Source organism: Schistocerca serialis, chromosome 4 (genome assembly GCF_023864345.2).
Source record: "Schistocerca serialis cubense isolate TAMUIC-IGC-003099 chromosome 4, iqSchSeri2.2, whole genome shotgun sequence".
Taxonomy (NCBI): Eukaryota; Metazoa; Arthropoda; class Insecta; order Orthoptera; family Acrididae; genus Schistocerca; species Schistocerca serialis.
In genome coordinates this window covers 673,413,963-673,439,522 of record NC_064641.1, presented here as the reverse complement: position 1 = coordinate 673,439,522, position 25,560 = coordinate 673,413,963, and the positions used below count along the sequence as shown (strand labels likewise).

Genomic DNA, 25,560 nt, shown 5'->3' with positions numbered 1-25,560 from the left:
AAATGCTGCGCAGCAAGCGCCATTCGACGGCCAACACCGCGGTTCCTGGTGTGTCCGCTGTGCCGTGCGTGTGATCATTGCTTGTACAGCCCTCTCGCAGTGTCCGGAGCAAGTATGGTGGGTCTGACACACCGGTGTCAATGTGTTCTTTTTTCCATTTCCAGGAGTGTATATTCAAAAAGTAAGTTATACTTGCATCATACACTCCGTGAGCTGGTGAAGCCAGAAAGTGAAAGCTGTGCTTCTACAGAAATCTGATCACTGGTAAGTCGTCGTCTTTTTGTCCAGAACTCCAGACCAAGGTGGCGGTCTACCTGGAACACCTCTCCAGCTACTGGCGAGACTCGGCGCAGCTGCTCTATCTCAGTGTGGACGACGTCTCATGGCTGTTGGTCCCCCTCGCCTTCGAACACATGGTGAGTGGCGACTTTGTCCCCTCTTTCCAGGCGTGTCGTGTGTACGAGGCTTGAGAGAATGACACGAATAGCCGCACGTGACTGTCAGATCTCGCGTCTGTTTTCTGATTTACCTGGCCGACGCTGTCGCCGTCATTGCCTCCCAGAGTCCCTCCAGGGGTCCTGACCCAGCTCATCTCAACGTCTGTCATCCTTGTGGTGTTACTAGATAAAGGTCGCAAGGTCAAAATGGATTAGGATTGGGAACATAGTTGAAATTATTTCGTTTTTCCCTTTTTTTACTGTTTTCTCAGGATTTCTTTAATACCTTTGGGATACTTCGCATCACATCATGCTTTATAAATCTAAACTTCTTGGTTACATACTCGTATTTTATGAGGGGAAGGTCTAGATTCTCACAGTTAATAAAATGTTCCGGGCATTAATGCCGTGGTCGAATTGATTCCACCTTAAAACTCAGAGCTCCTTGACGCAGTGTTAAAACACCGCACCAATGCATTGCTCAATAATGGTTATTCGTGCGCTGAGGTTAAAAAAGCATTAAGACTACCGTGCAGAAATCATAGCGATGCTCAAACACCGGTGAAAACTAAAGTTTTCCTGCCGTTCGCCGGCCTTTGTGACCGAGCGGTTCTAGGAGCTGCATTCCGGAGCTGCGCTGCTGCTACGGTCGCAGGTTCGAATCCTGCCTCGGGCATGGATGTGTGTGATGTCCTTAGGTTAGTTAGGTTTGAGTAGTTCTACTTCTAGGAGACTGATGACCTCAGATGTAAGTCCGACAGTGCTTAGAGCCATTTGATCCATTTGAACCTGCCGTTCATTAACGACGTTACCGACCGGATACGAAAAATCCTGAAAAAGGGGAACATCACATAATCTACACACCCACACGGAAAATGCAAGAGCACTTAAAATCGGCCAAGGATGCTCTCCAACCGCCGTAAAAAGCTGGAATTTATAAGACTCCGTGTGGATGTGAGGAGGTGTATGTGGGTACTACAGAAGGAACAGTAAAAAATCGACAAGAAGAGCACGAACGCAATTGCAGGAGAGTGGAGACTGACAGATCAGCTGTTGAGGAACGTGCTTTAGCCAGACCACCGCACCCATTTTGATAGGACTCAAGTACTGGCAGCCACAACCGGATACCATGAAAGGTTATACAGAGAGGCCATAGAGGTTGTAAAACACTCCAAGAACTTCAGTACGAAGGAGGAGGGCGTGAAATTGAATGTCATCTGGAGTCCAGTGCTGAAGAAGATGTGTACCAGTCTTCTTCCATCATGGGGTGATAGCAACAGCGGACGATGGCCGCTCTGACGAGCTTACATAATTTCATGAAAATTCAGCTGCTATCGCCAGTGGAAGAGACAATCGTAGCTTTTTTCAGTTTAACTGCCAGCAAATAGCCTAAATTTATTAAATACACCTGACTTAATGGTAGCAGACGTCCTATTAATATCAGATAACTCAATACTTGGCTACTGAGAAAAAAAGTCTCCAAAAAACGAAGACAATACATCCTCTTAAAATGGATGGGAAAATGTTTGACAAAATGCTGTCTATTAGTAGATAGTAGCTGCTTTTCACAATATGTTAATAGCTTTAATAACGCTTTCTTGAATTTAACCCATCTTCAAGAAAATTCTCAACGTCTTAGTGACTGCAGCAGTTCAACTTCCAACGATGTGTACTTGGTATAAAATTCGGAGACGTAAATCACACGAGGAATGGGAAAAACCGACCGGTTCAAATCGATAGAGGTATTTTAGCTCTCAATTGCTGGTAGTTTTCGGTATTTGTTTGGTCTCGATGATAACAGCTTTTTTCATGTTTTACTCATAAGAGAATGAAACACCGACATAGAAATTTGCCGTAATAGCAGTGCTAAAATTTTAGTTTTTGTTAGATCCTTTTTCGAAAATGAGCAATGTTCATTTGTAAAATTTCCGTTGCTTTGAAATACTAGGTTCTTGCAGAAAATCGGGAAAGCGTGGTGTGCTCCACAGCATGATAAGAGTGTACATGTAGTATGAAAGACTTTCCCCATTTTTTTTTTTACAGTAGTCGTCGGACATTGGTTGTATTACAAAAATGGCTCTAAGCACTATGGGACTTAACATCTGAGGTCATCAGTCCCCTAGACTTAGAACTACTTAAACCTAACTAACCTAAGGACACCACACACATCCATGCCCGAGGCAGGATTCGAACATGCAACCATAGCAGCACCGCGGTTACGGACCGAAGCGCCTAGAACCGCACGGTCACAGCGGCCTGCCGATTGTATTATAGAATGCCACCATCCCGAGGTTGGAAGTACTTTACGAAGTGCTATAGCAATGAAGTACAATGCTCCATTTGCTTTGGAAGATTAAAAACGTACAGTGCTCCATTTGCTTTGAAAATTAAAAACGGGAGGAGGTACAGCAAATTTGGGAAATCATATGGGGAGAAAAATTTTTCATTGTTCCTCGAAAAGGAAGGGAAATTTGATTGATATATGAATAATTTGGGATAATAACTGAACCTTTAATTTTTTGGTTCATTTGAGGTGAAAAATTGGTAGCACCCAAAAGTGACGATGCATGAAAGTCATTAACTCATGACTTTTCCCTCTCACCAACGCCGCACCCGTCTCCTTCGTCTTCGCCATCTCTGCTGGACACGATGCCATGCCTCAAGCCAATATCGATCGTCCTCTCCTTGTCATTCACCTTCATTAGAATATTTCAGTCTGTTCGAATTCTACGTTTATTATTCGAAATAATAGCAACAAAGCCGAGAATCCATGATCTCAGAACTGGTTACTTATAGCGGTTTTAATAGTAAAGTTAAACTGGAGACGAATGAAACCGGTATAACCGAAAATAGGATGTTTAAGCGGTAATCGCCGTCGTTAAATAACACGACTGTGCCTCCTTCCACTGTAATTTCTATTATAATGGAATCATAACGTTATAGTTACTAAAGAATGCAACCCAGAGTTACAGGAGTTTATCCAAATCCTAGGTTGGGTGAACAATCTAAAGAAGCCTACTCAGTAACTATATGTATCCGCGAGCAGCTCTGGATCGTATAAGGTTCCCCACCATCTCTTCCATAATAACACAGCGTATTTTACACTGATGTCCAAAAGTAAGGCAACAAATGGAAATTTTGCAATGTTGCATTTATTTTGCCACAAAACAGTACAAACAGGGTGATAGTAAAGTAGAAACAATGTAAAGAATACAGAATGTAAACAACTGCAACATGCATAACGGTAGACAAAAATGTTCTTCATTTCTTCTAACGTAACTAATTTGAACACACATTCTGACAACTGTGCTCAGTATGGGTTGTGACCTCGTCTGGCAGCAATACAAGTCTGACAGCGACGGAGCATTCTGTGAATGATGTCACCAATATCATGTTGAGGCAGTAACGCCCATCCTTCCTGCAGATCTCGCAAATCTTGAAGAGTGGCTGGAGGGTGCTGACGTGGTGCAACTCGTCTCCCTAGTGCATCCCAGACATGCTCTACGGGATTTAAATCGGGAGAGCGAGCAGGCAACGCCATGCGTGCAATATCTCCCATTTCTTAGAAAACATCAACCACTTGTGCTGTATGGGAGCGAGCATAAACGTCCATCATTACGAAGTCTGGACCCACATAATCTCGTAACAACCGCGCGTGGGATCACAAGACCTCTTCACGGTATGTGTCAGTAGTTAACACTTGCTGATTCACCCGTACAATTTCATGAAGAGGTGTTATAGTGGTCGAGTGATTCCTGCTCACACCATTAGGGCTCCTCATCGATATCACTATTTTTCCACTGTTTTGGTCCCTAAACCCTGTTCCACGCTCCCTCCAAATGTGAATTCATCGAGAATCTCTTACCAGACCAAATCGGGACGCATCTGTGAAAATAACATTGACCCACTGCTCGACCGTTCAGGTAGCATGTTGACGACTCCACCCTAGACGTACTCATCTGTGAAGACGCATTAGAGATGCACACACAGCAGGTCCGACAGTTAAGGCCACTCTGCCAACGCCTCAAGTACATCGTTTGCCTCGATACAACACATCCAGTGGAAGTCGCGAGTTCAGGTGCCAGATGCCGCGCCGTCTGAGGCGGTACCGTCGTGCACTTACATCAAAATAACGGTCATCACCTACGATAAGGAACCGTATCCGCGACTTAGTTTGTAAGTCATCAAACGATGTACCATCTCAGACTAAGTCCTTCCGATGAACACTGAGACAGAATGAGATTTTCACTCTGCAGCGGAGTGTGCGCTGATGTGAAACTTCCTGGAAGATTAAAACTGTGTACCGGACCGAGACTCGAACTCGGGACCTTTGACTCGAACTCGGGACCTTTGCCTTTCGCGGGCAAGTGCTCTACTAACTTCGAACGGTCACGAGATGATCGCTGAGTTGTGATCACAGAACCACCTGTGCGAATGCACTCCTCCACAACCTACGCACGGTGCTCCCCATCGCGCCTGACGAAACCGGCACGCACACCGCTATCCACCGATACATAATCCATATGAGAACCGCACCTCAACTCACATAGTGGCCTCTTCAAATACGTGAGACGTTTCCGCCGGACCCTGTATAACGGAAACTCACCGACTAGCGTATGCTACGTTAAAGGACACACTCTGCTCCTACAATCACCAAGCAGAATATTTAATAAATATTTCAAGACTATTAAAAACTTCGGCAGGCTCACTTGAACCTGGATTTCCTGTTTTTCACGAGCATTCCTCTTAGTAATTGGGCTCTGCGGACGTCGCCAGACCTAAATGAAACCTACCCTATGACTGTTGTCTTCATCTATGAATTTACCCACAAACGGCGTATGAAGGCCTTTGGGCTTAAAACAGTAGAAGCTTATATCGCGTGTATAAAATCCGATATGACACCTCTAGTAGCAGTGCACTGCCCTGATTAAAGATACTCTCTGCGCAACGTGAATAAAGCCCAAAGAAAATAACATTATAACGCGATATAAGTACCCTAAAAAATAACTCGCCACAGGCAAGCATTCAACGCAACGGAAATGCTTTTGGAATCTGAAACGATCTACTATAGATTACTTTGACTAGTAACATTGCGTTACCACAGATCATAATAACGAGCAACGAAACAGCTATTTCCATGTAACTGTCGACGCAGACATCCCTCTCGTAAGCTGAGATAGTCAGTGGCGGATTTACATACAGGCCCACTACCCACGTGCCTAGGGGCGGCACCTTAAGCGGGACGGCATTTTTGTTCTGTACTCATTTCAACAATTACGTTTTTAAAATAACTGCGCTTACAAAGGACAAAAATTTATAATATTGTTAAACAACTTGCTAGTTTAAATAAGCCTTAAGAACGAAATTCGACAATACAAGCTTGGAAATATACATACCGCGTGATCAAAAAGTCAGTATAAATTTGAAAACTGAATAAATCACGGAATAATGTAGATAGAGAGGTACAAATTGACACACATGCTTGGAATGACATGGGGTTTTATTAGAACAAAGGAAAAAAATACAAAAGTTCAAATAATGTCCGATAGATGGAGCTTCATCTGATCACAATAGCAATAGTTAGCATAACAAAGTAAGACAAAGCAAAGATGACGTTCTTTACAGGAAATGCTCAATATGTCAACCATCATTCCTCAACAATAGCTGTAGCCGAGGAATAATGTTGTGAACAGCACTGTAAAGCGTGTCCGGAGTCATGGTGAGGCATTGGCGTCGGATGTTGTCTTTCAGCATCCCTAGAGATGTCGGTCGATCACGATACACTTGCGATTTCAGGTAACCCCAAAGCCAGTAATCGCACGGTCTGAGGTCTGGGGACCTGGAAGGCCACGCATGACGAAAGTAGCGGCTGAGCATACGATCATCACCAAACGACGCGCGCAAGAGATCTTTCACGCGTCTACCAATATGGGGTGGAGCGCCATCCTGCATAAACATCGTACGTTCCATCAGGTGTTTATCAGCCAGGCTGGGGATGATGTGATTCTGTAACATATCGCCGTACCTCTCACCCATCACGGTAGCAGTTACAAACCCAGAATCACGCATTTCCTCGAAGAAAAGAGGCACGATGTGTTTCCGTGACAGTTCTAGTATTTTCGGTAGCCCAAACTCTACAGTTGTGGGCGTTGACAGACCCCCGGAGCGTGAAATGAGCTTCGTCGGTCCACAACACGTTACTCAACCAATCGTCATCTTCCGCCATCTTTTGAAACGCCCACACCGCAAATGACCTCCGTTTCACAAAATCTCCAGGTAACAGTTCATGATGCCGATGGATTTTGTACGGAGAGCATCGGAGGGTACGCCTAAGTGCCAACCAAACAGTAGCGTATGAAATGCCGGTGCGACGTGCGACTGCACGAGCGCTGACTTCCCCGTGCATAGACGAACCCGCTACAGTCTCCATTCCTTCCTGAACTGTCTCAGCAGCATTACGCCTTGTGCTCGGTGGCCACTAAGGGGTCTATCATCTAAGAAACCCGTGGCTTCGATCTTCGAAAGCATTCTCGCCACAGCTACATTTGTCAACGGACCTTTACCCGTTCGAATCCCCTTCCTATGGCGATAGGATCGTAACGCTAAACTAGCACATTCCCCATTCTGATAATACAGCTTCACTAAAAGCACCTTCACTAAAAGCACCTTTTCAGGTAACGTCAACATGATGCGACTGCTGGCGCATCTCATTCTCTCTTTTTTTTTTTTTCATTTATTGAATTTCAATTCCCCCCGAAGGGGGCGGGCTGGCAGCAGCTTAGTATGCCGCTCTTCAGCCGACAGTTTTTGTGACAAAGATCAAGAGAACAAATAATAAAAAACAGGCTATAAAATCGGAGACTTAGAGAGTAACAAGGCGAAAAGAAATCGTGGAACTTAAAACAACAACACTGGGATGATGACGCTAATAAAAATACATACGAAGCAGACAGGGGAAACAATAGACAATTAAAAAAACACGGCGACACTCTGGATTCTGTTCGCAAAGGACATAAAATTCACACCTAGCGACAGCATGGTTTCTGTTCGCAACACGAGAAAGACAAACAACACTGAATAGTCACTGGAACACTGCACTAAAAAGTTGGCAAATGTGACACCACAGTCGAGAGCAGGTGGGGGGAAACTGGACAGAAGATGGGAAAACAAAAAAGGGGGAAGGGAGGGTGAAAGCGAAGGGGGGGAGCCGGGAAAGGAGCTGAAGGAGGAGGAGGACCCATAAGAGGGGTGGGGGGGCAGACGCGACAGGGAGTGGGGTAGGCAGAGGAGGGGAATACAAAAGGACTGGGAGGGAGAAGGGAGGTAGGGAGAGGTTTAGTGGAGAGAAAACAGGACGGAAGGGGGGGGGGGGGGAAGAGAGAGCCCAGGGAAAGGACAGAGGAAAGGAGGGGGATTGAGGATCAGAGTTGATAGGAAGGATAAATGGAGGGAGAGAGGGCATCATCCGGGAGGGGGAGTTGACGGAAGCCACCTTGGGAAAGGAGATGGAGGGTGTAGAGATGGAGGGTAGGGGGGACACAACGGTGAAGACGTGGCAGGGGGCGGGGATGGGAGAGGAGAGGAGCAACCAGGGGGTGAGGGGGTTCAAGACGGCGGGAGGTGTAGAGGATGCGGATATGTTCGAGGAATAGGAGCAGATGGGGGAAAGGAATGAGATCATAGAGGATCCGCGTGGGGGACGGGAGGCGGATACGGAAGGCGAGGCGGAGTGCATGACGCTCAAGGATCTGGAGGGACTGATAGAATTTGGGGGGGGGGGCAGATATCCAGGCAGGACTGGCATAACAGAGGATAGGACGGATGAAGGATTTGTAGGTGTGGAGGATGGTAGAGGGGTGCAACCCCCATGTCCAGCCAGAGAGGAGTTTGAGGAGTCGGAGTCGGTTTTGGGCTTTGGATTGGATGGAGCGGAGATGAGGTATCCAGGTGAGGTGACGGTCAATGGTGAGGCCAAGGTAGGTGAGGGTGGGGGTGAGGCAGACAGGATGTGCGCAGACAGTAAGGGAGAAATCCAGGAGCCGGAAGGAGCGAGTGGTACGACCTACGATGATTGCCTGGGTCTTGGAAGGATTGAGTTTCAGGAGCCATTGGTTACACCATGCAGCAAAAAGGTCAAGGTGATTCTGGAGAAGGCGTTGGGACCGTTGGAGGGTAGGAGCGAGGGCGAGGAATGCGGTGTCATCAGCATATTGCAAGAGGTGTACTGGAGGGGGGGGGGTTGGGGCATATCTGCCGTGTACAGGAGGTAGAGGAGAGGGGAGAGGACAGAGCCCTGGGGCACACCGGCAGAGGGGTAGAAGGTGTGGGAATTTGCACGATGGACGGTAACATAGGAGGGGCGGTGGGAGAGGAAGGAGGCCACCAGACGGATGTAGTTGATAGGAAGGGCGTAGGTTTGAAGTTTAAACAGGAGACCGGGATGCCAGACACGGTCGTAGGCCTTTTCGAGGTCAAGTGAGACAAAAATGGTGGAGCGACGGGAGTTAAGCTGGAGGGAGAGGAGATGAGTGAGGCGGAGGAGTTGGTCATCAGCAGAGAAGGAAGGTCGAAAGCCACATTGGGTGTTTCGGAGGAGGTGGTTTTGGTGGAGGTGGAGATGGATGCGCCGGGAAAGGATGGATTCCAAGAGCTTGCTGAACACCGATGTGAGACAGATAGGACGATAGGAAGAGGCATCAGATGGAGGCTTATTGGGTTTGGAGAACATCAGGATACGGGAGGTTTTCCACAGGTCGGGATAGAAGCCAGTGGCAAGGATGACATTGTAGAGGGTGGCAAGGAGGGAAAGGAAGAAGGGAGGGCAGTGTTTGAGGTGGCGGTAGGTAATGCAGTCGTGGCCGGGAGCAGTGTTGCGTTTAGTGCGGAGTGTGAGGCTGATGTCCTGTGTAGTGATGGGAGTGTTAAGTGCAGAAGGTGGGTTGTGGCCCAAGTACTGGAAGCTAGGAGCAAGGGGAGGAACAGAGGTATTCGTACTGTCCATGACATCAGGGAAGAGGGAATAATCAAAGTGGGGATCATCTGGGATGGAAAAAGCATCAGAGAGGTGGGAGGCAAAGTGGTTGGCCTTACTGAGGTTGTCAGGAAAGGGACGGTCATTAAGGAGGAGAGGGTACTGGGGGGTGGGGCGTTTCCCAGTAAGGCGGTGGAAAGCAGACCAATACTTGGAAGAGTTGATGGGGAGCGTGGTGTTGAGGTGTGTACATGTCTGGCGCCAGGCTCGGCGTTTCTTGGCAACAAGCAGGTTGCGGATGTGTCGCTGTAATTGCCGGTGGCGGGTAAGTGTATCCCGGTCACGAGTGTGGAGAAAAGAGCGGTAGAGGCGGCGGGACTCTCGAAGGAGAAGGACGGCCTGTGGAGCCAGGGCGGGGCGGTGAGGGTGGATGGCTTTGGTGGGGATATGGGTGGCGACGGCGTCAGACAATGTCTGGTGCAGGAAGGCAGCAGCGCGAGCGATGTCATCAGGAGACTGGAGGGTAAGGTCGTGGCCGTCAACCTGGGTGTGAATGGAATCCCGGTAGGCATCCCAGTTGGCACGGGAGTAATCATGGACAAGTTTAGGAGGGACGTCAGGGCGAGGAGCGTGGCGGGGATGGCGACCGTTAGAGATAGTGAGGAGGACAGGAGCATGGTCACTGCCAATGAGGTCAAGGACATCCGCGGTGATGCGCCCAAGGAGGTTTGGAGAGGCAAGGACCACATCAGGAGTGGTGTTGGATTCGGGCCGGGTGTGCTGAGGCAGGGGAACCAGGTCTCCCTGGAGAGTGGTGAGAAACTGATGCCACCGCCGGAGGTCGGCAGGATCATGGCTGTGGATATTGAGGTCGGCGGCAATCACGTAGGTGGAGAAGGTGCGGTCAATGTGGGCCAGGAAATCGTACGGGATGGGGGTGCGAGGGTGGACATAAATGGTGGCACAGGTGATGGTAAGGGTGAGGAGGAAGAGGCTGAGGGTGAGATGCTCGGCAGGATTGTTAAGGAGAGGTTGGGGCCGGACAGGGAGGTGCTTGAGGTGGCCTATAGCAACTCCGCCACGCGCGAGAGGGTACGGGTTATCGGTGCGGTGTAGAGTGTAAGGAGCCGTGGAGACGGAGATACGGGGTTGAAGGAAGGTTTCATTTAGGACGAAGGCATCCACGCGGTGCTGATGGAGGGTGTGGAGGAAGAGGAGTTTGTGGGTGGGCAGGGAGCGAATGTTGTGGTACAGGATACGGTACGGTTGTTGTACCATGGGAGTGGAGAGTTAAGGGTGGTGAGGGGGGTGAAGGTGAAGTGGGCCTGGTTGTGGGAGTATGTGGCATAGGTGGTAAGATGGAAGATGGAACAGGCAGCGAGGGCGATTTGGGAAAGAGTGTGTGAGCGCTGGAAGGGGTGGATGTTTTGGAGCACAATGGTGGTGAAACGGATGATGTCCTCAGCAGTAGGGGGAGGGCGGAGCGAGTTGTTGGGGTGGATGGGGTCATCAACAGGACGGACAGGCACGGTGAGCTCAGGGGTTACTGGTGGAGGTTTCGCTTTACACTTCGAGGAGTAGGTAGGATGTGGTTCGTTGCAAGTGTTGCAGGAGGGGGGAAAGGTGAGGTTGGGGCATTGCTTGAGGAAGTGGGAAGCTTTGCAGTGGGGACAAGTAGGGGGGTTCCTGCAGGCAGAGGTAATGTGGTCGTTGTAGGTGAGACAGCGTTGGCAGCGGTAGGATTGGACGGGGGAACGGGAGGGGTCCACCTTATGGCGCTGATTGTAGATGAGGGCTCCCTCGGTGAGGAGGCGGTCAATGGAGGAGGAGGATTCGGTGAATATCCGCATGAGAAAAGTCGGCCCGGCATCATTGAAGATGCGACGGGCCGAGCGGATTTCAATGTCGGGCCGGGAGTTGAGTTCCGCCAACACCTCAGCCTCCGTGATCACGGGGCTAAGCTTCGTGATCACAGCGGTGAAGGTTGGCAGACGCCGGGGAGGTTGAGGCTGACGGGGTGAGGACGGTGTGTGGTAGGGGGTGAGGGTTGCACGTTGGCCAAATTGGATACGGGGGATGCGTGAGAGGAGATCGGTGTGGAGGGAAGCACTGGGGGATTTGATGAGGACCGAGTCCTTGCGAGGAATCAGTTGGGAGATGGTAGCATTGGGGTAGTATTTCCGGATGACGAGGGTGAGGGAGCGGGCATCAAGGAATTGAGGGTCAGGATTGGAGAGGACAAAGGTGTGGGTGGCAGGCGGGGTGGGGGCGGGGGTCGGACCCGCGTCCATGGGGGTGGGTGGGTCACGGGGGTTGGGGGTTTTTTTGGAGGAGACTGCGGGGGAAGGGTCAACATTCGGGCGCTTTGAAGGTTTCGTGGGCACGACCGGGTGGAGAGGGGGCAGGGGTACGGGTTGCAGGGGGAGATGGCGGGGGGCAGGACCACCCTGAGCAGCGGATGACGCAGACGGAGGGGGCGTGGGTGTCACTGAGACTGTGGAACGTCGAGCAGAGATCCGTGCTGGCTTGGAGCCTGTCGGAGGCGGTGCGGGGAGCGGCAGAAAGTCAGTAGCTGTCGATGGGGCGACAGTGATAGGGGAGGAGGAGTTGGGGGTGGTTACAGCCGAAAGTGGTGCAGGGGTGGGGTGGACAGGGAGAGAAGGAAGGACGGGAAGTGGGGTGGAGGAGGAGCTCCATGTGATGGTGGTTGGAGCAGCGGAAGGAGAGGTGAAAATGATAGTGGTGGTGGTGGTGGGTTGGGACATGGCGGCGACGCGCGAGAAGGGCGGCGGCGGCGGCGACCAGACGGCGGCGGCGGCGACCGGCAGGCGGCGGCGGCGGCGGCGGCGGCGGCGGCGGCGGCGAGCACCGGCAGGCGGCAGGCGACGGCGGCGAGCACCGGCAGGCGACGGCGGCGGCGAGCCCCGGCAGGCGGCGACGGCGGCGGCGGCGGCGGCGGCGAGGACCGGAAGGCGGTGACCAAACGGCGGCGCAGACGGCGACGGCGGCGACCGGCAGGCGGTGGCGGCGGCGGCGGCGGCGGCGGCGGCGGCGGCGGCGGCGAGCACCGGCAGGCGGCGACCAGGCGGCGGCGGCGAGCCCCGGCAGGCGGCGACGGCGGCGGCGGCGGCGGCGAGGACCGGAAGGCGGCGACCAAGCGGCGGCGGCGGCGAGCACCGGCAGGCGGCGGCGAGGAGGGCCGGACGGCGAGCAGTATGGACGGCAAGCAGACGACACGGCAAGGAAACGGCGGGAATCTTCTACGTCGAAGTTGGACCCTGAGAGTAGCCCAGGCAGTGAAACTCTTCGATGAAGAAGAGAGGGAATCCAACCCTCGAATCCTGCATTTCTCTCTCTCATTACATCTCCTTTTATACACGATTGTCATGCGCAGTCACTGACGTTTTGCTGTCCAGCGCCATCTGTCGGACATTTCGTGAACTTTGTTTTCTTGCGTTCTAATAAAACCCCATGTCATTCCAAGCATGTGAGTCAATTTTTACCTCTCTATCTACATTATTCCGTGGTTTATTAAGTTTTCAAATTTATACTGACTTTTTGATCACCCGGTAGTTTACGTGGTGACTGAAAGGAAATTTAACAATGGGTTTCTGCCTGGTATCATCTTCATGATTGTTGAAAATATTTTGAAGTAATCAACCAGGACAGTAATCTACAATGCAGTGTTTGAAACGTTATTATTACGAGGATGTGGTCGGAGTCTACTTAACCCTACCATATTTTCCCCATGAAAATACCGGTACCCCTGAAAAGCTGTGATAAGCTAATCAGCAGTTTCTGAAATATTGTAACATGTGTTGGCCTTAGTATGTAAAACCCGACTCTACTCAAATTTCTTGTAGAAATTATGGGAGGGTAGCAAGTCAGCCCCTCATTACTGTAATTAATGTGAAAGCTCTGTGGTCTTGAATTACTGAGCTTAGATTTAATGACACCGTTTAAAAAAACATGTTGATACTGGGAATGTTTTACATTTTTAAACACATGTTCATACGAAAAGAACGTAAGCAGAGTATCTAATAATGTGTGAAATACACTTCACCACAGTTGTAAGAATTTAATTTATTTATTTACTTAGTTACTTTTTTTGGCGAAATAAGAAGAAGAAACCAACTTTCGTTTGTTCCATTTATTATGCTGCAGCCTGCACGATATCAAAGTTCCCACTCTGTGCAGTCGAATAGTAGGTGGCGTTGCAAATTTTATAGCCGGCCGAAGTGGCCGTGCGGTTAAAGGCGCTGCAGTCTGGAACCGCAAGATCGCTACGGTCGCAGGTTCGAATCCTGCCTCGGGCATGGATGTTTGTGATGTCCTTAGTTTAGTTAGGTTTAACTAGTTCTAAGTTCTAGGGGACTAATGACCTCAGCAGTTGAGTCCCATAGTGCTCAGAGCCATTTGAACCATTTGCAAATTTTATATTACACTTCTTAACTAAGCTTTTTTCTTCGAGGAAAGGTTATTTTTATTTTATGTTGGAACAAAAGATGCATTTTCGTGTAGACATAACAACAATGTTCACACAAATGACAACACACCACATCAACTGCCAACAAGACTACTTAAATTTCGTAGTCTGTCTTCTCTGCCCACAGAAACCGCTAAAACCGCTAAGAATAAGTGGGATAAGATTCGATCCAGAACACTTCAGTGCAAGAAATTTCAAAGATTTTAAATTAGAAAGACAGTGTCAAGAATATTCAGAACATATATGTGTCCCAGCTAAAACTCCAGCGACGTGAGAAACAGAAGTCAAAAAAGGGACTGTCCCGTTTTCTTACTAGACGAATTCCAGCCAGCAGGTGTGCTTCAACTGTTCACTGACAACAGAGAAACAGACGACAATGAAATTAAACTATTCTGCACTGTCGTTCTTTCGTAGCACAGTTACGTGGCGTAATCCGAGTTGATCAGTTTATCGCTGCCTGTTTAAAGGAAAAATCTCTGTGCTCGTGTGCCATGTTTGAAGTAAAAAGCTTTGTGCTCATGTGCGGTGTAGTAGGATTCTCCGATTGTGCGCAGAACCTCCTCTTTCTTTATCTTGCCTATCCACCTAATTTTCAATATTCGTCTGTAGCACCACATGTCAAGTGGTTCGAATCTGTTCTGTTGCAGTAGCTCATCTATTTCATTATCATCAATCCTGGCGTTAAGTTTGTCGCTTTTCTCTTTTTTTTCTAATTCTCGTTACTTTCATCCTTCTTCGATTTACTCTCAATCCATATTCTGCTACTCATTAGACTGTTTATTCCGTTCAGCAGATCCTCAAATTCTTCTTCACTTTCACTCAGGATAGCAGTTTCATCAGCGAATCGTATCATTGATATCCTTTCACCTTGAATTTTAATTCCATTCCTGAACCTTTCTTTTATTTCCATCATTGCTTCTTCGATGTACAGATTGAACAGTAGGGACGAAAAACTACATTCCTGTCTTACACCCTTTTTAATCCGAGCACTTCATTCTTGGCCGTCTACTCTTATTATTCCGTGTTGGCCCTAATACATGTTCTATATCACTCGTCTCTACCTATAGCTTACCCTAATTTTCTCAGAATCTCGAACATCTTGCACCATTTTACACTGTCGAACGCTTTTTCATGGTCGACAAAACCTATGAGTGTGTCTTGATTTTTCTTTAGTCTTGCTTCCATTATCATCCGAAACGACAGAATTGCTTTTCTGGTGCCTTTACCTTCCCTAAAGCCAAACTTAACCTCACCTAACGCATCTTCAATTTTCTTTTCCATTCTTCTGTGTATTATTCTTGACAGCAACTTGGCTGCATGAGCTCTCAAGTTAATTGTGCGATAATTCTCGTACTTATCAGCTCTTGCACTCTTCGGAATTGTATGGATGATACTTTTCCGAAAGTCAGAGGGCATGTCGTTAGACTCACACATTCTACACACCAACGTGAATAGTCGTTTTGTTGGCACTTCCCCCAGTGATTTCAGAAATTCTGATGGAATGTTATCTATCCCTCCTGCTTTATTTGATCCTCCAAAACCCTCTTAAATTCCTATTCGAATACTGGTTTCCCTATCTCTTCTAAATCGACTCCTGTTTCTTCTTCTATCACATCAGACAAATCTTCCCCTTTATAGAGGCTTTCAATGCATCATTTCCACCTACCCGCTCTCTTCTCTGCATGTAACAGTGGAATCCCCGTTACACTCTTGATGTTATCTCCCTTGCTTTTAATTTCACCGAAGGTTGTTTTGACTTTCCCACATGCTGACTCAGTCTCTCTGATAATCATTTCTTTTTTGGTTTCTTCACATTTTTCATACAGCCATTTCATCTGAACTTAGCTGCACTTCTTATTTATTTTATTCCTCAGCGACTAGTGTTTCTGAATCCCTGAATTTCCCTGGATATTTTTGTACTTCCTTCTTTCATCGATCAACTGAAACCTATGGTTTCTTCGCAGTTACCTTCTATGTACCTATGTTTTTCTTTCCAACTTCTGTTATTGCTCTTTTTAGAGACGTACATTCCTCTTCAATTGTAATGACTACTTAGATATTCCTTATTACTGTGTCTATAGCTTTAGAAAACTTCAAGCGAGTCTCGTCATTCCTTAGAAGCCGGCCGCGGTGGTCGTGCGGTTCTAGCGCTGCAGTCCGGAACCGCGGGACTGCTACGGTCGCAGGTTCGAATCCTGCCTCGGGCATGGATGTGTGTCATGTCCTTAGGTTAGTTAGGTTTAAGTAGTTCTAAGTTCTAGGAGACTGATGACCTAAGATGTTAAGTCCCATAGTGCTCAGAGCCATTTGAGCCATTCCTTAGAACTTCCGTATTCCACTTTAATGATTCTTCCTGAATAATCTCTTAAACTTCAGCCTACTCTACATCATTATTAAATTGTGATTTCAGTCTGTATATACTTCTGGGTACACCTTGCTGTCCAGTATCTGATTTCGGAATCTCTGTCTGACCATGATATAATCTAACTGAAATCGTCCCGCATCACCCGGCCTTTTCCAAGTATACCTCCTCCTCCACTTGTGATTCTTGAACAGAGTGTTAGCTAGTACTAGCTGAAATTTATTACAGAACTCTATTAGTCTTTCTCCTCTCTCATTCTTTGTCCCAAACCCATATTCGCCTTTAACCTTTTCTTCTATTCCTTCCCCTTCAACTGCATTCCAGTCCCCACTGACTACTAGATATTCGTCTTCCTTTGCGTACTGTAGTATCCTTTCAGTATCCTCATATACTTTCTCTATCTCTTCATCTTCAGCTTGCGACGTCGGCATGTGTACCTGAACTGTCATTGTCGGTATTGGCTTGCTGTAGATTCTGATAAGAACAACCCTATCATTGAACTGTTCACAGTAACACACTCTCTGCCCTACCTTCCTATTCATAACGAATCCTACTCCTGTTATAACATTCTCTGCTGTTGTTGATATTACCCTGTACTCCTCTGACCAGAGGAGCTTTCATCACGTCCTCTCTTTCCCTTTGACTCAGTGAAGCAAGTATATGTGGCACAAAAGAAGTCCAGTTGCACTGTGGCGGGGGGGGGGGGGGGGGGGGGGGAGGTGTGAACTGAATAAGATTTCCGATGTGAAAAAACAGCAACTAAGGCGCTATTTCTTCACATCGTCCATCTTCAAAAAAATTTGCTGTAAATGATGACCAAAAATCTAAATGACAAGACTGGTCGCGTGAGGGTAAGTTCCGACGTAATGGGTGCTTGGCGGTTCCAATAGAAACTGCAACTTTTAGGTTCTTCACGCAATTTTGACACTACAAATGCTAGATCGCTGGCGTTGGCAGAAATGAAAAAAACGTGCAAGTCGTCATGAAGTGTTCCGAAGAAATCCGATATGTGGCGAAACCAAGCGACGGACGCATCGGAGATTTTTTATTGTGCAGTTACCATTCTTAGCAAAGTTGTTATCACCAAGCGTGAACGTGCATCGTTTCCTTTTAGCTATTGGTCTAAGGGAGGATAGGTAGGCTGCTAGCTTGTTGATGTATAAAATATCTAATAATAAATCTGTATTTAGACATACAGCTCTAAAATTGGCAGTGTATTTATAATGTGCAGCTGATATTTTCATAGGCTGGTACGTCGATATCTTTCCCGTCTATATATTGCTACTGTTTTCGATATATCCAGAGCCGATGACGACGTTTATTTAAATACCGATATATCGGATTCCCAGTATTTTTAAAATATTAACAGTCCTACTCGTAACCAAAAGTATCACTCTGATGATGCTGCAGCTGATACGCATAATTGATGAATGGACCAGATATAATAGCAAACAAATTATCTGAAGGAAACACACACGTCATAAACAGAATCTATAAAATATGCAAATTGTGACACCTTCCACGGGGCATTATGCCCGTCAGACATCTGACAGTAAATACAGTGATAGACTAATGGTGCAGTATGATTTGCGGGTAAGTTTAACATTTTTTGTGTCGTCGATAAATCCCTGTCAGTCCCTAAAATGGCGTGCAAGGGACATATTGGGTCTTTTGTAAAGGGAATTAAATGGTTTGTCGTCCAGTGAATTGATATGATTAGGGGAAGAGGAATTCCCTTTTGCGTAAATGTTATAGAACATCTCTGGATAGTAGGGAAGATACATGGGTGCAGATTCTACCACGGAGATGTCATATATTCGTTACATTTGGGGTTCAGCATTTCAGAACGGGTTTGTCCCAATGTCGTGTCATGTTATTCCAACTTCGTTGATTTCATTACCATTATCCCTTCATTGCATTGTAGGGAATGCAGTTTGCCTGATACGTATGTTATGTTTCTTAGAAACCTCACCTCGCCACTAACAAGAACATTTTGAACTACGACACGTCTATTACCTTTGAAATGCAGGTTACGCACAGGACATGTTTAGGAAGAATTTCATTATAAAAGGTCATAGTCTCGATTCAGAAAAACGTTATTGTTTACTAAACTGAAGTTACGTTCTCAAATAGCTTTGATATATGCATATCGTGGTAATTCTCTACCTCTTCACGTTCTCCATGCGGCGCTTCTTATAGGCTGGAGTCACCTGATCCTTTTTCCAAAAATGGTTCAAATGGCTCTAAGCACTATGACAGAACCGTTCGGCCACAGCGGCCGGCTTCCTTTCTCCAGTCCCATGACACAGATCGTTGTTCCAGCGACCTACGACACTCTGTTTCTAGAACTGATTTTAGTTTCTTGGCGAATTTCGTATAGAATTTAAGGTGCACCGCGCCACATCCTGTGACCTTTCCTGTAGAAGGCGACTTGAGCTAGTTTCCAATTCAACACTCCTTTCTTTTTAGGTGTGTCTTTTCGACTGTTTGCGACGGTGTAAAGTGAGTACTTTTCCAGTGAGACACTTTCTGGACATAGGATTAGATCATTCGTCTTTCTGTTTAGGTACCATCATGATCAACTGGTCTGCTGAGTTTACTACGTCGAATAATTTTACGTACGACCAGAAGAAGTCTTTTCTTTTTTGACAATTCCGTAGACACTTTATTGCTTTAAAACTCCACAGATTTTGTTTCTCAACAAGATTTCCGTTTTGTTTCAATGTTCAAAGCATCGCTCGCTGCTTTCTCTAGCGAGCCACATTCTCCTGCCCTGTGCTGCATGTTTGCTGCCGGCTGCTTGGGTCGCTTTCAGCGATTTTCCAGTAATTCTTGTAAGGCAGAAATATCTCTCCATTTTTCCGTTCTTTCAACACGGGTGATCAGTAAGTTATAACAGCCGTGTAGCCGCTCACTCCTACCTGTGTATTCACTGAATCGGCTATTTGTAAGCATTAGAAGCAAAACGTTATCGTCGAGGCCGTCTCACGAGCTGTACTCGGAAAGTACCCTCAGTACAGTGATTCAAGATTCTTTGTTCACACCTACCGATTTAAACCCGCAAATCTCCCATCCTATAGGTGCCAGGTTAGCCCCTGTCAGTGTAACACGATAGAAGAAATTGAGAGTTATAATTTCCAATTGTTCTTTGAAGACTTCCGCTCATTTGACATAAAGGGTGCGAATACGACAGAAATATCGATTAGTTTATTATGACGTCCATTGATGAATATCTACTGAAAGATTATCTGAATCCAATTTACATCACTAGACACTTCAGAGTATTTTATTAACACGGCCGGCCGCTGTGGCCGAGCGGTTCTAGGCGCTGCAGTCCGGAACCGCACTGCTGCTACGATCGCAGGTTCGAATCCTGCCTCGGGCATGGAACTGTGTAATGTCGTTAGGTTAGTTAGGTGTAAGTAGTTCTAAATCTAGGGGACTGATGACCTCAGATGCTAAGTTCCATAGTGCTTAGAGCCATCTGAACCATTATTAACTCGTATATTCAGTTCAAAGATCACCGGGCGCAGTAGAGCACAATGGACGCTTGGGAGTTCTACACATGGCGCAGATCTGGCACGAAGTGGCTGTGTGACCCTCTACCGCTTCCATGTGACTGCGCTTCTCGTTCATCGGCGTCGACAACGATGGCCGGGCGTCGCCAGCAGAGTTCGCCCGATAACATCGTACGACAGCTTGGACACAGTGCGTCCGACCTTCTTCGTCAGTTTATGGCGGTACCCAGGAGGCTGGAATCCATTCTAACCTATATCTCTCTCGAGAAGAGCTTGGAAAGTACCGTTCACCGTGTCCTCGGTTATCGGAGGAACTAGACAAGATTTAGAAAAATATGAGATGAAGAGAGAAACTTTCTATCACATACCTGAGATAATTCGTGGTGACAGTGAAAAGCAAATTTACAGACACTCGGCAAAACTTCAAACAAATTCAGCAGTAGAAACATAATGTCAGTTAACGTGAAATGGCGGTTATTCAGCATAAATGTGAAAGGCAAACATAAATTTTAGAATGAGATACTTTGAACACCGGAAGCACATACACACGCGGGGAAACACATACAACACATGTGCAAAGCGCATCACACATCAGAAACACCATCTCACTAGTATAAGAACGCCAGCAAGTGGTAATTGTTATTCGTAGACGGCTCTTTTGCACCTACTACAACCCAAAAAAGATACACTACAGCAGCATTAAGCATCAGAACTGACATACCAAACCTTTCTCACATGCTCACTTGATTTTTTTTATGTTGTAATCTAGATCTAAAATTTCCGGTACAGATTTTACCTCTGTTGCAGATTACAGGCTGCTTAAATTATACACATGAGGCAGAAATGGCTGGACAGCCAGGGGTGTCAATGGGATAACAAGATTTCCGATGTGAAGAAGTAGTATACCACTTGCATTAAAAAATAGAACAACTTTAACGCAAGTAATGCGCTACTTCTTCACATCAACATTCTTCAAAAACAGTTGCTAAAATTTATGAACAAAAATCTAAATGACGAGACTGGTCTTTGCGGCAGGCGGAGAGTAGTGAGGGGAAATAATGACGTAATCGGCACTCGGCGCTAGGTCGCTGGTATTTGCAGAAATGAAAAAACAGGGAAGTTCACATGAAGTGTACCGGACAAATCCGATATGGGACGAAACCGAACGATAGTCCCATCGGACACCTTTTATTATGTCACTCATATGCAGGTAACGTTCTTAGCAAAGTGGTTATCGCCAAGGCTAAACGTGCATCGTTTTTCTTTCAATTCTTGCTCTAAAGGTGATAAGCAGGCTGATAGCTTTTTGAAATACACAATATCTAATAATAAATCAGTACTTAAATATACACCTCCAAAACCAGCAGTATATTTTCGATGTGCAGCCGATATTTTTATAGGCCGATACCTCGATATATTGTCCGTTGATATAACGATGTATCGATACTTCTTTTCTGTGCATCGAGAAACGGCGATGGTGTTTTTTAAATAATGATATATCGGATTCCCGATAGGTTATAACGTCGTGACTGTGCCCCTCGTTTTTTGGCGCACATAGAAATGGATGACAGATGGCCGGAGAATATTCTTTCGACGGAGGCACATTCTACTCTGCATGCTGCCGTAAATTCGCAGAACTGTCCCACATGAGTTTCTACTCCTCGAAATGCTGTCCAGGAACTCGAGTAATGTAACTATGTGGTGTGGTTTAACAAGTTCCTACATTCGGTCCGGCTTTTTTTTTTTTTTTTTTTTTTTTTTTTTTTTTTTTTTTTTTTTTTTTTTTTAGAGGTTGTGACAACTCGTGGGCCTGTTAGGAGAACAGTGACATCTGCAAGTTATAAGAATCTCCTTGTAGATCACGTGATTCCAGCTTTGCGAGAACACGACTGTGTCTGCTTCAATATTTTCATGTAAGATAGGGCGACACCACATGTAGTTCGTCAGGTGAAAGATTTGCTTCGAGATGTCTTCGGTAACGACCTCACTATCTCTAGGTAGTTTCAAGATATGTGGCCTTCCAAATCTCCCGACCTAGGTCCATGTCACTTTTGGTTGTGGGGATTTCTGAAAGATCGTGTTTATCAGCGATCTATCCGGATGCCTCCCGAGCTGAAAGGCATCACACGGCGACATATCGTTCTGATTAGAGCGAATATGCTGCGGGCAGTTGTCAACCATGCCGTGTTACGGATATAGCATGTTCCTGAGTTTGGTGACCATGCTGAACGCATGCTGTAGTTTATGGCCATATCCTGCTAAACATGGCCAGAACCACAGTAATAATCTGTTCGATCGTTCCTTACAATTTTCTGCACCATATCATATTCTGATTGCTTACAGCGTCATATTTTCACCTGATGACAAAAAGTGGAACTATTATTTTTTTCAGCATACTCCACGATTAATGAATATAGCTACAACGTTTTAGCGTCTTGCGACGCGTACAGCCCTCACCGTAGCGCTCGGGACACAGTAAAGTACATACCTTCTAATCGACACCATTCGAGACACCTTCAGAAATTGTTGTTGTTGTTGTTGTTGTGGTCTTCAGTCCTGAGACTGGTTTGATGCAGCTCTCTATGCTAATCTATCCTGTGCAAGCTCCTTCATCTCCCAGTACCTTCTGCAACCTACATCCTTCTGAATCTGCTTAGTGTATTCATCTCTTGGTCTCCCTCTACGACTTTTACCCTCCACACTGCCCTCCAATGCTAAATTTGTGATCCCTTGATGCCTCAGGATAAGTCCTACCAACCGATCCCTTCTTCTAGTCAAGTTGTGCCACAAACTTCTCTTCTCCCCAATCCTATTCAATACCTCCTCATTAGTTACGTGATCTACCCACCTAATCTTCAACATTATTCTGTAGCACCACATTTCAAAAGCTTCTATTCTCTTCTTGTCCAAACTGTTTATTGTCCATGTCTCACTTCCATACGTGGCTACACTCCATACAAATACTTTCAGAAACGACTTCCTGACACTAAAATCTACACTCGATGTTAACAAATTTCACTTCTTCAGAAACGCTTTCCTTGCCATTGCCAGTTTACATTTTATATCCTCTCTACTTCGACCATCATCAGTTATTTTGCTCCCCAAATAGCAAAACTCCTTTACTACTTTAAGTGTCTCATTTCCTAATCTAATTCCCTCAGCATCACCCGACTTAATTCGACTACATTCCATTATCCTCGTTTTGCTTTTGTTGATGTTCATCTTATATCCTCCTTTCAAGATACTGTCCATTCCGTTCAACTGCTCTTCCAAGTCCTTTGCTGTCTCTGACAGAATTACAATGTCATCGGCGAACCTCAAAGTTTTTATTTCTTCTCCCTGGATTTTAATACCTACTCCAAATTTTTCTTTTGTTTCCTTTACTGATTGCTCAATATACAGACTGAATAACATCGCGGAGAGGCTACAACACTGTCTCACTCCCTTCCCAACCACTGCTTCCCTTTCATGTCCATCGACTCTTATAACTGCCATCTGGTTTCTGTACAAATTGTAAATAGCCTTTCGCTCGCTGTATTTTTCCCCTGCCACCTTTAGAGAGTATTCCAGTCAACTTTGTCTAAAGCTTTCTCTAAGTCAACAAATGCTAGAAACGTAGGTTTGCCTTTCCTTAATCTTCCTTCTAAGATAAGTCGTAAGGTCAGTATTGCCTCACGTGTTCCAACATTTCTACGGAATCCAAACTGATCTTCCCCGAGGTCGGCTTCTACCAGTTTTTCCATTCGTCTGTAAATAATTCGCGTTAGTATTTTGCAGCTGTGACTTATTAAACTGATGAAGTGTGAGGGTATTTCGCCTGTATCGTTCATCTTGCTCATCAGATGATAGAGGTTTGTCAGGACTGGCTCTCCCAAGGCCATCAGTAGTTCTAATGGAATGTTGTCTACTCCCGGAGCCCTGTTTCGACTCAGGTCTTTCAGTGCTCTGTCAAACTCTTCATGCAGTATCGTATCTCACATTTCATCTTCATCTACATCCTCTTCCATTTCCATAATATTGTCCTCAAGTATATCGCCCTTGTATAGACCCTCTATATACTCCTTCCACCTTTCTGCTTTCCCCTCTTTGCTTAGAACTGGGTTTCCATCTGAGCTCTTGATATTCATACGAGTGGCTCTCTTTTCTCCAAAGGTCTCTTTAATTTTCCTGTAGGCTCTATCTATCTTACCCCTAGTGAGATAAGCCTCTACATCCTTACATTTGTCCTCCAGCCATGCCTGCTTAGTCATTTTGCACTTCCTGTCGATCTCATTTTTGAGACGTTTGTATTCCTTTTTGCCTGCTTCATTTACTGAATTTTTATATTTTCTCCTTTCATCAATTAAATTCAATATTTCTTCTGTTACCCAAGGATTTATACTAGCCCTCGTCTTTTTACCTACTTGATCCTCTGCTGCCTTCACTACTTCATCCCTCAGAGCTACCCATTCGTCTTCTACTGTATTTCTTTCCCCTATTCCTGTAAATTGTTCCCTTATGCTCTCCCTGAAACTCTGTACAACCTCTGGTTTAGTCAGTTTATGCAGGTCCACCTTTTTGCAATTTCTTCAGTTTTAATCTACAGTTCATGACCAATAGATTGTGGTCAGAGTCGACATATGCCCCTGGAAATGTCTTGCAATTTAAAACCTGGTTCCTAAATCTGTCTTACCATTATGTAATCTATCTGCAATCTGTTAGTATCTCCAGGCTTCTTCCATGTATACAACCTTCTTTTTTGATTCTTGAACCAAGTGTTAGCTATGATTAAGTTGTGCTGTGTGCAAAATTCTACCAGGCGGCTTCCTCTTTCATTTCTTAGCCGCAATCCTTATTCACCTGCTACGTTTCCTTCTCTCCCTTCTCCTACTACCGAATTCCAGACACCCATGACTATTAAATTTTCGTCGCCCTTCACTACCTGAATAATTTCTTTTATCTCATCATACATTTCTTCAACTTCTTCGTCATCTGCAGAGCTCGTTGGCATATAAACTTGTACTACTGTAGTAGGCATGGGCTTCGTGTCTATCTTGGCCGCTATAATACGTTCACTATGCTGTTTGTAGTAGCTTACCCGCACTTCTATTTTTTTATCAATTATTAAACCTACTCCTGCATTACCCCTATTTGATTTGGTACTTGTAACCCTGTATTCACATAACCAGAAGTCTTGTTTCTCCTGCCACCGAACTTCACTAATTCCCACTATATCTAACTTTAACCGATCCATTTCCCTTTTTAAATTTTCTAACCTACCTGCCCGATTAAGGGATCTGACATTCCAAGCTCCGATCTGTAGAATGCCAGTTTTCTTTCTCCTGGTAACGACGTCCTCCTGAGTAGCCCCTCCCGGAGATCCGAATGGGGAACTATTTTACCTCCGGAATATTTTACCCAAGAGGACGCCATCATCATTTAACCATACAGTAAAGCTGCATGCCCTCGGGAAAAATTACGGCTGTAGTTTCCCCTTGCTTTCAGCCGTTCGCAGCACCACAACAGCAAGGCCGTTTTGGTTAGTGTTAAAAGGCCAGATCAGTCAATCATCCAGACTGTTGCCCCTGCAACTACTGAAAAGGCTGCTGACCCTCTTCAGGAACCATGCGTTTGTCTGGCCTCTCAACAGATGCCCCTCCGTTGTGGTTGCACCTACGATACGGCTATCTGTATCGTAGAGACACGCAAGCTTCCCCACCAACGGCAAGGTCCATGGTTCATGGGGTGGCCTTCAGAAATAGATAACATATCAAGTGACGACCAAAAAACAAAAATTTTTAGTAAAA

At 46.2% G+C, this 25,560-nt stretch overlaps 1 protein-coding gene across 2 annotated transcripts in view; it reads left to right on the top strand.

Annotated features, from left to right (window-relative positions):
• LOC126473150 (uncharacterized) overlaps positions 1–25,560 on the top strand; it is a 151,058-nt gene that overhangs the window by 59,000 nt on the left and 66,498 nt on the right. For both annotated transcript variants that reach the window (XM_050100009.1, XM_050100008.1), the window contains exon 4: positions 289–416. In XM_050100009.1, the coding sequence (XP_049955966.1) occupies positions 289–416 (128 nt within the window). The remainder of the gene's footprint in view (positions 1–288; positions 417–25,560) is intronic.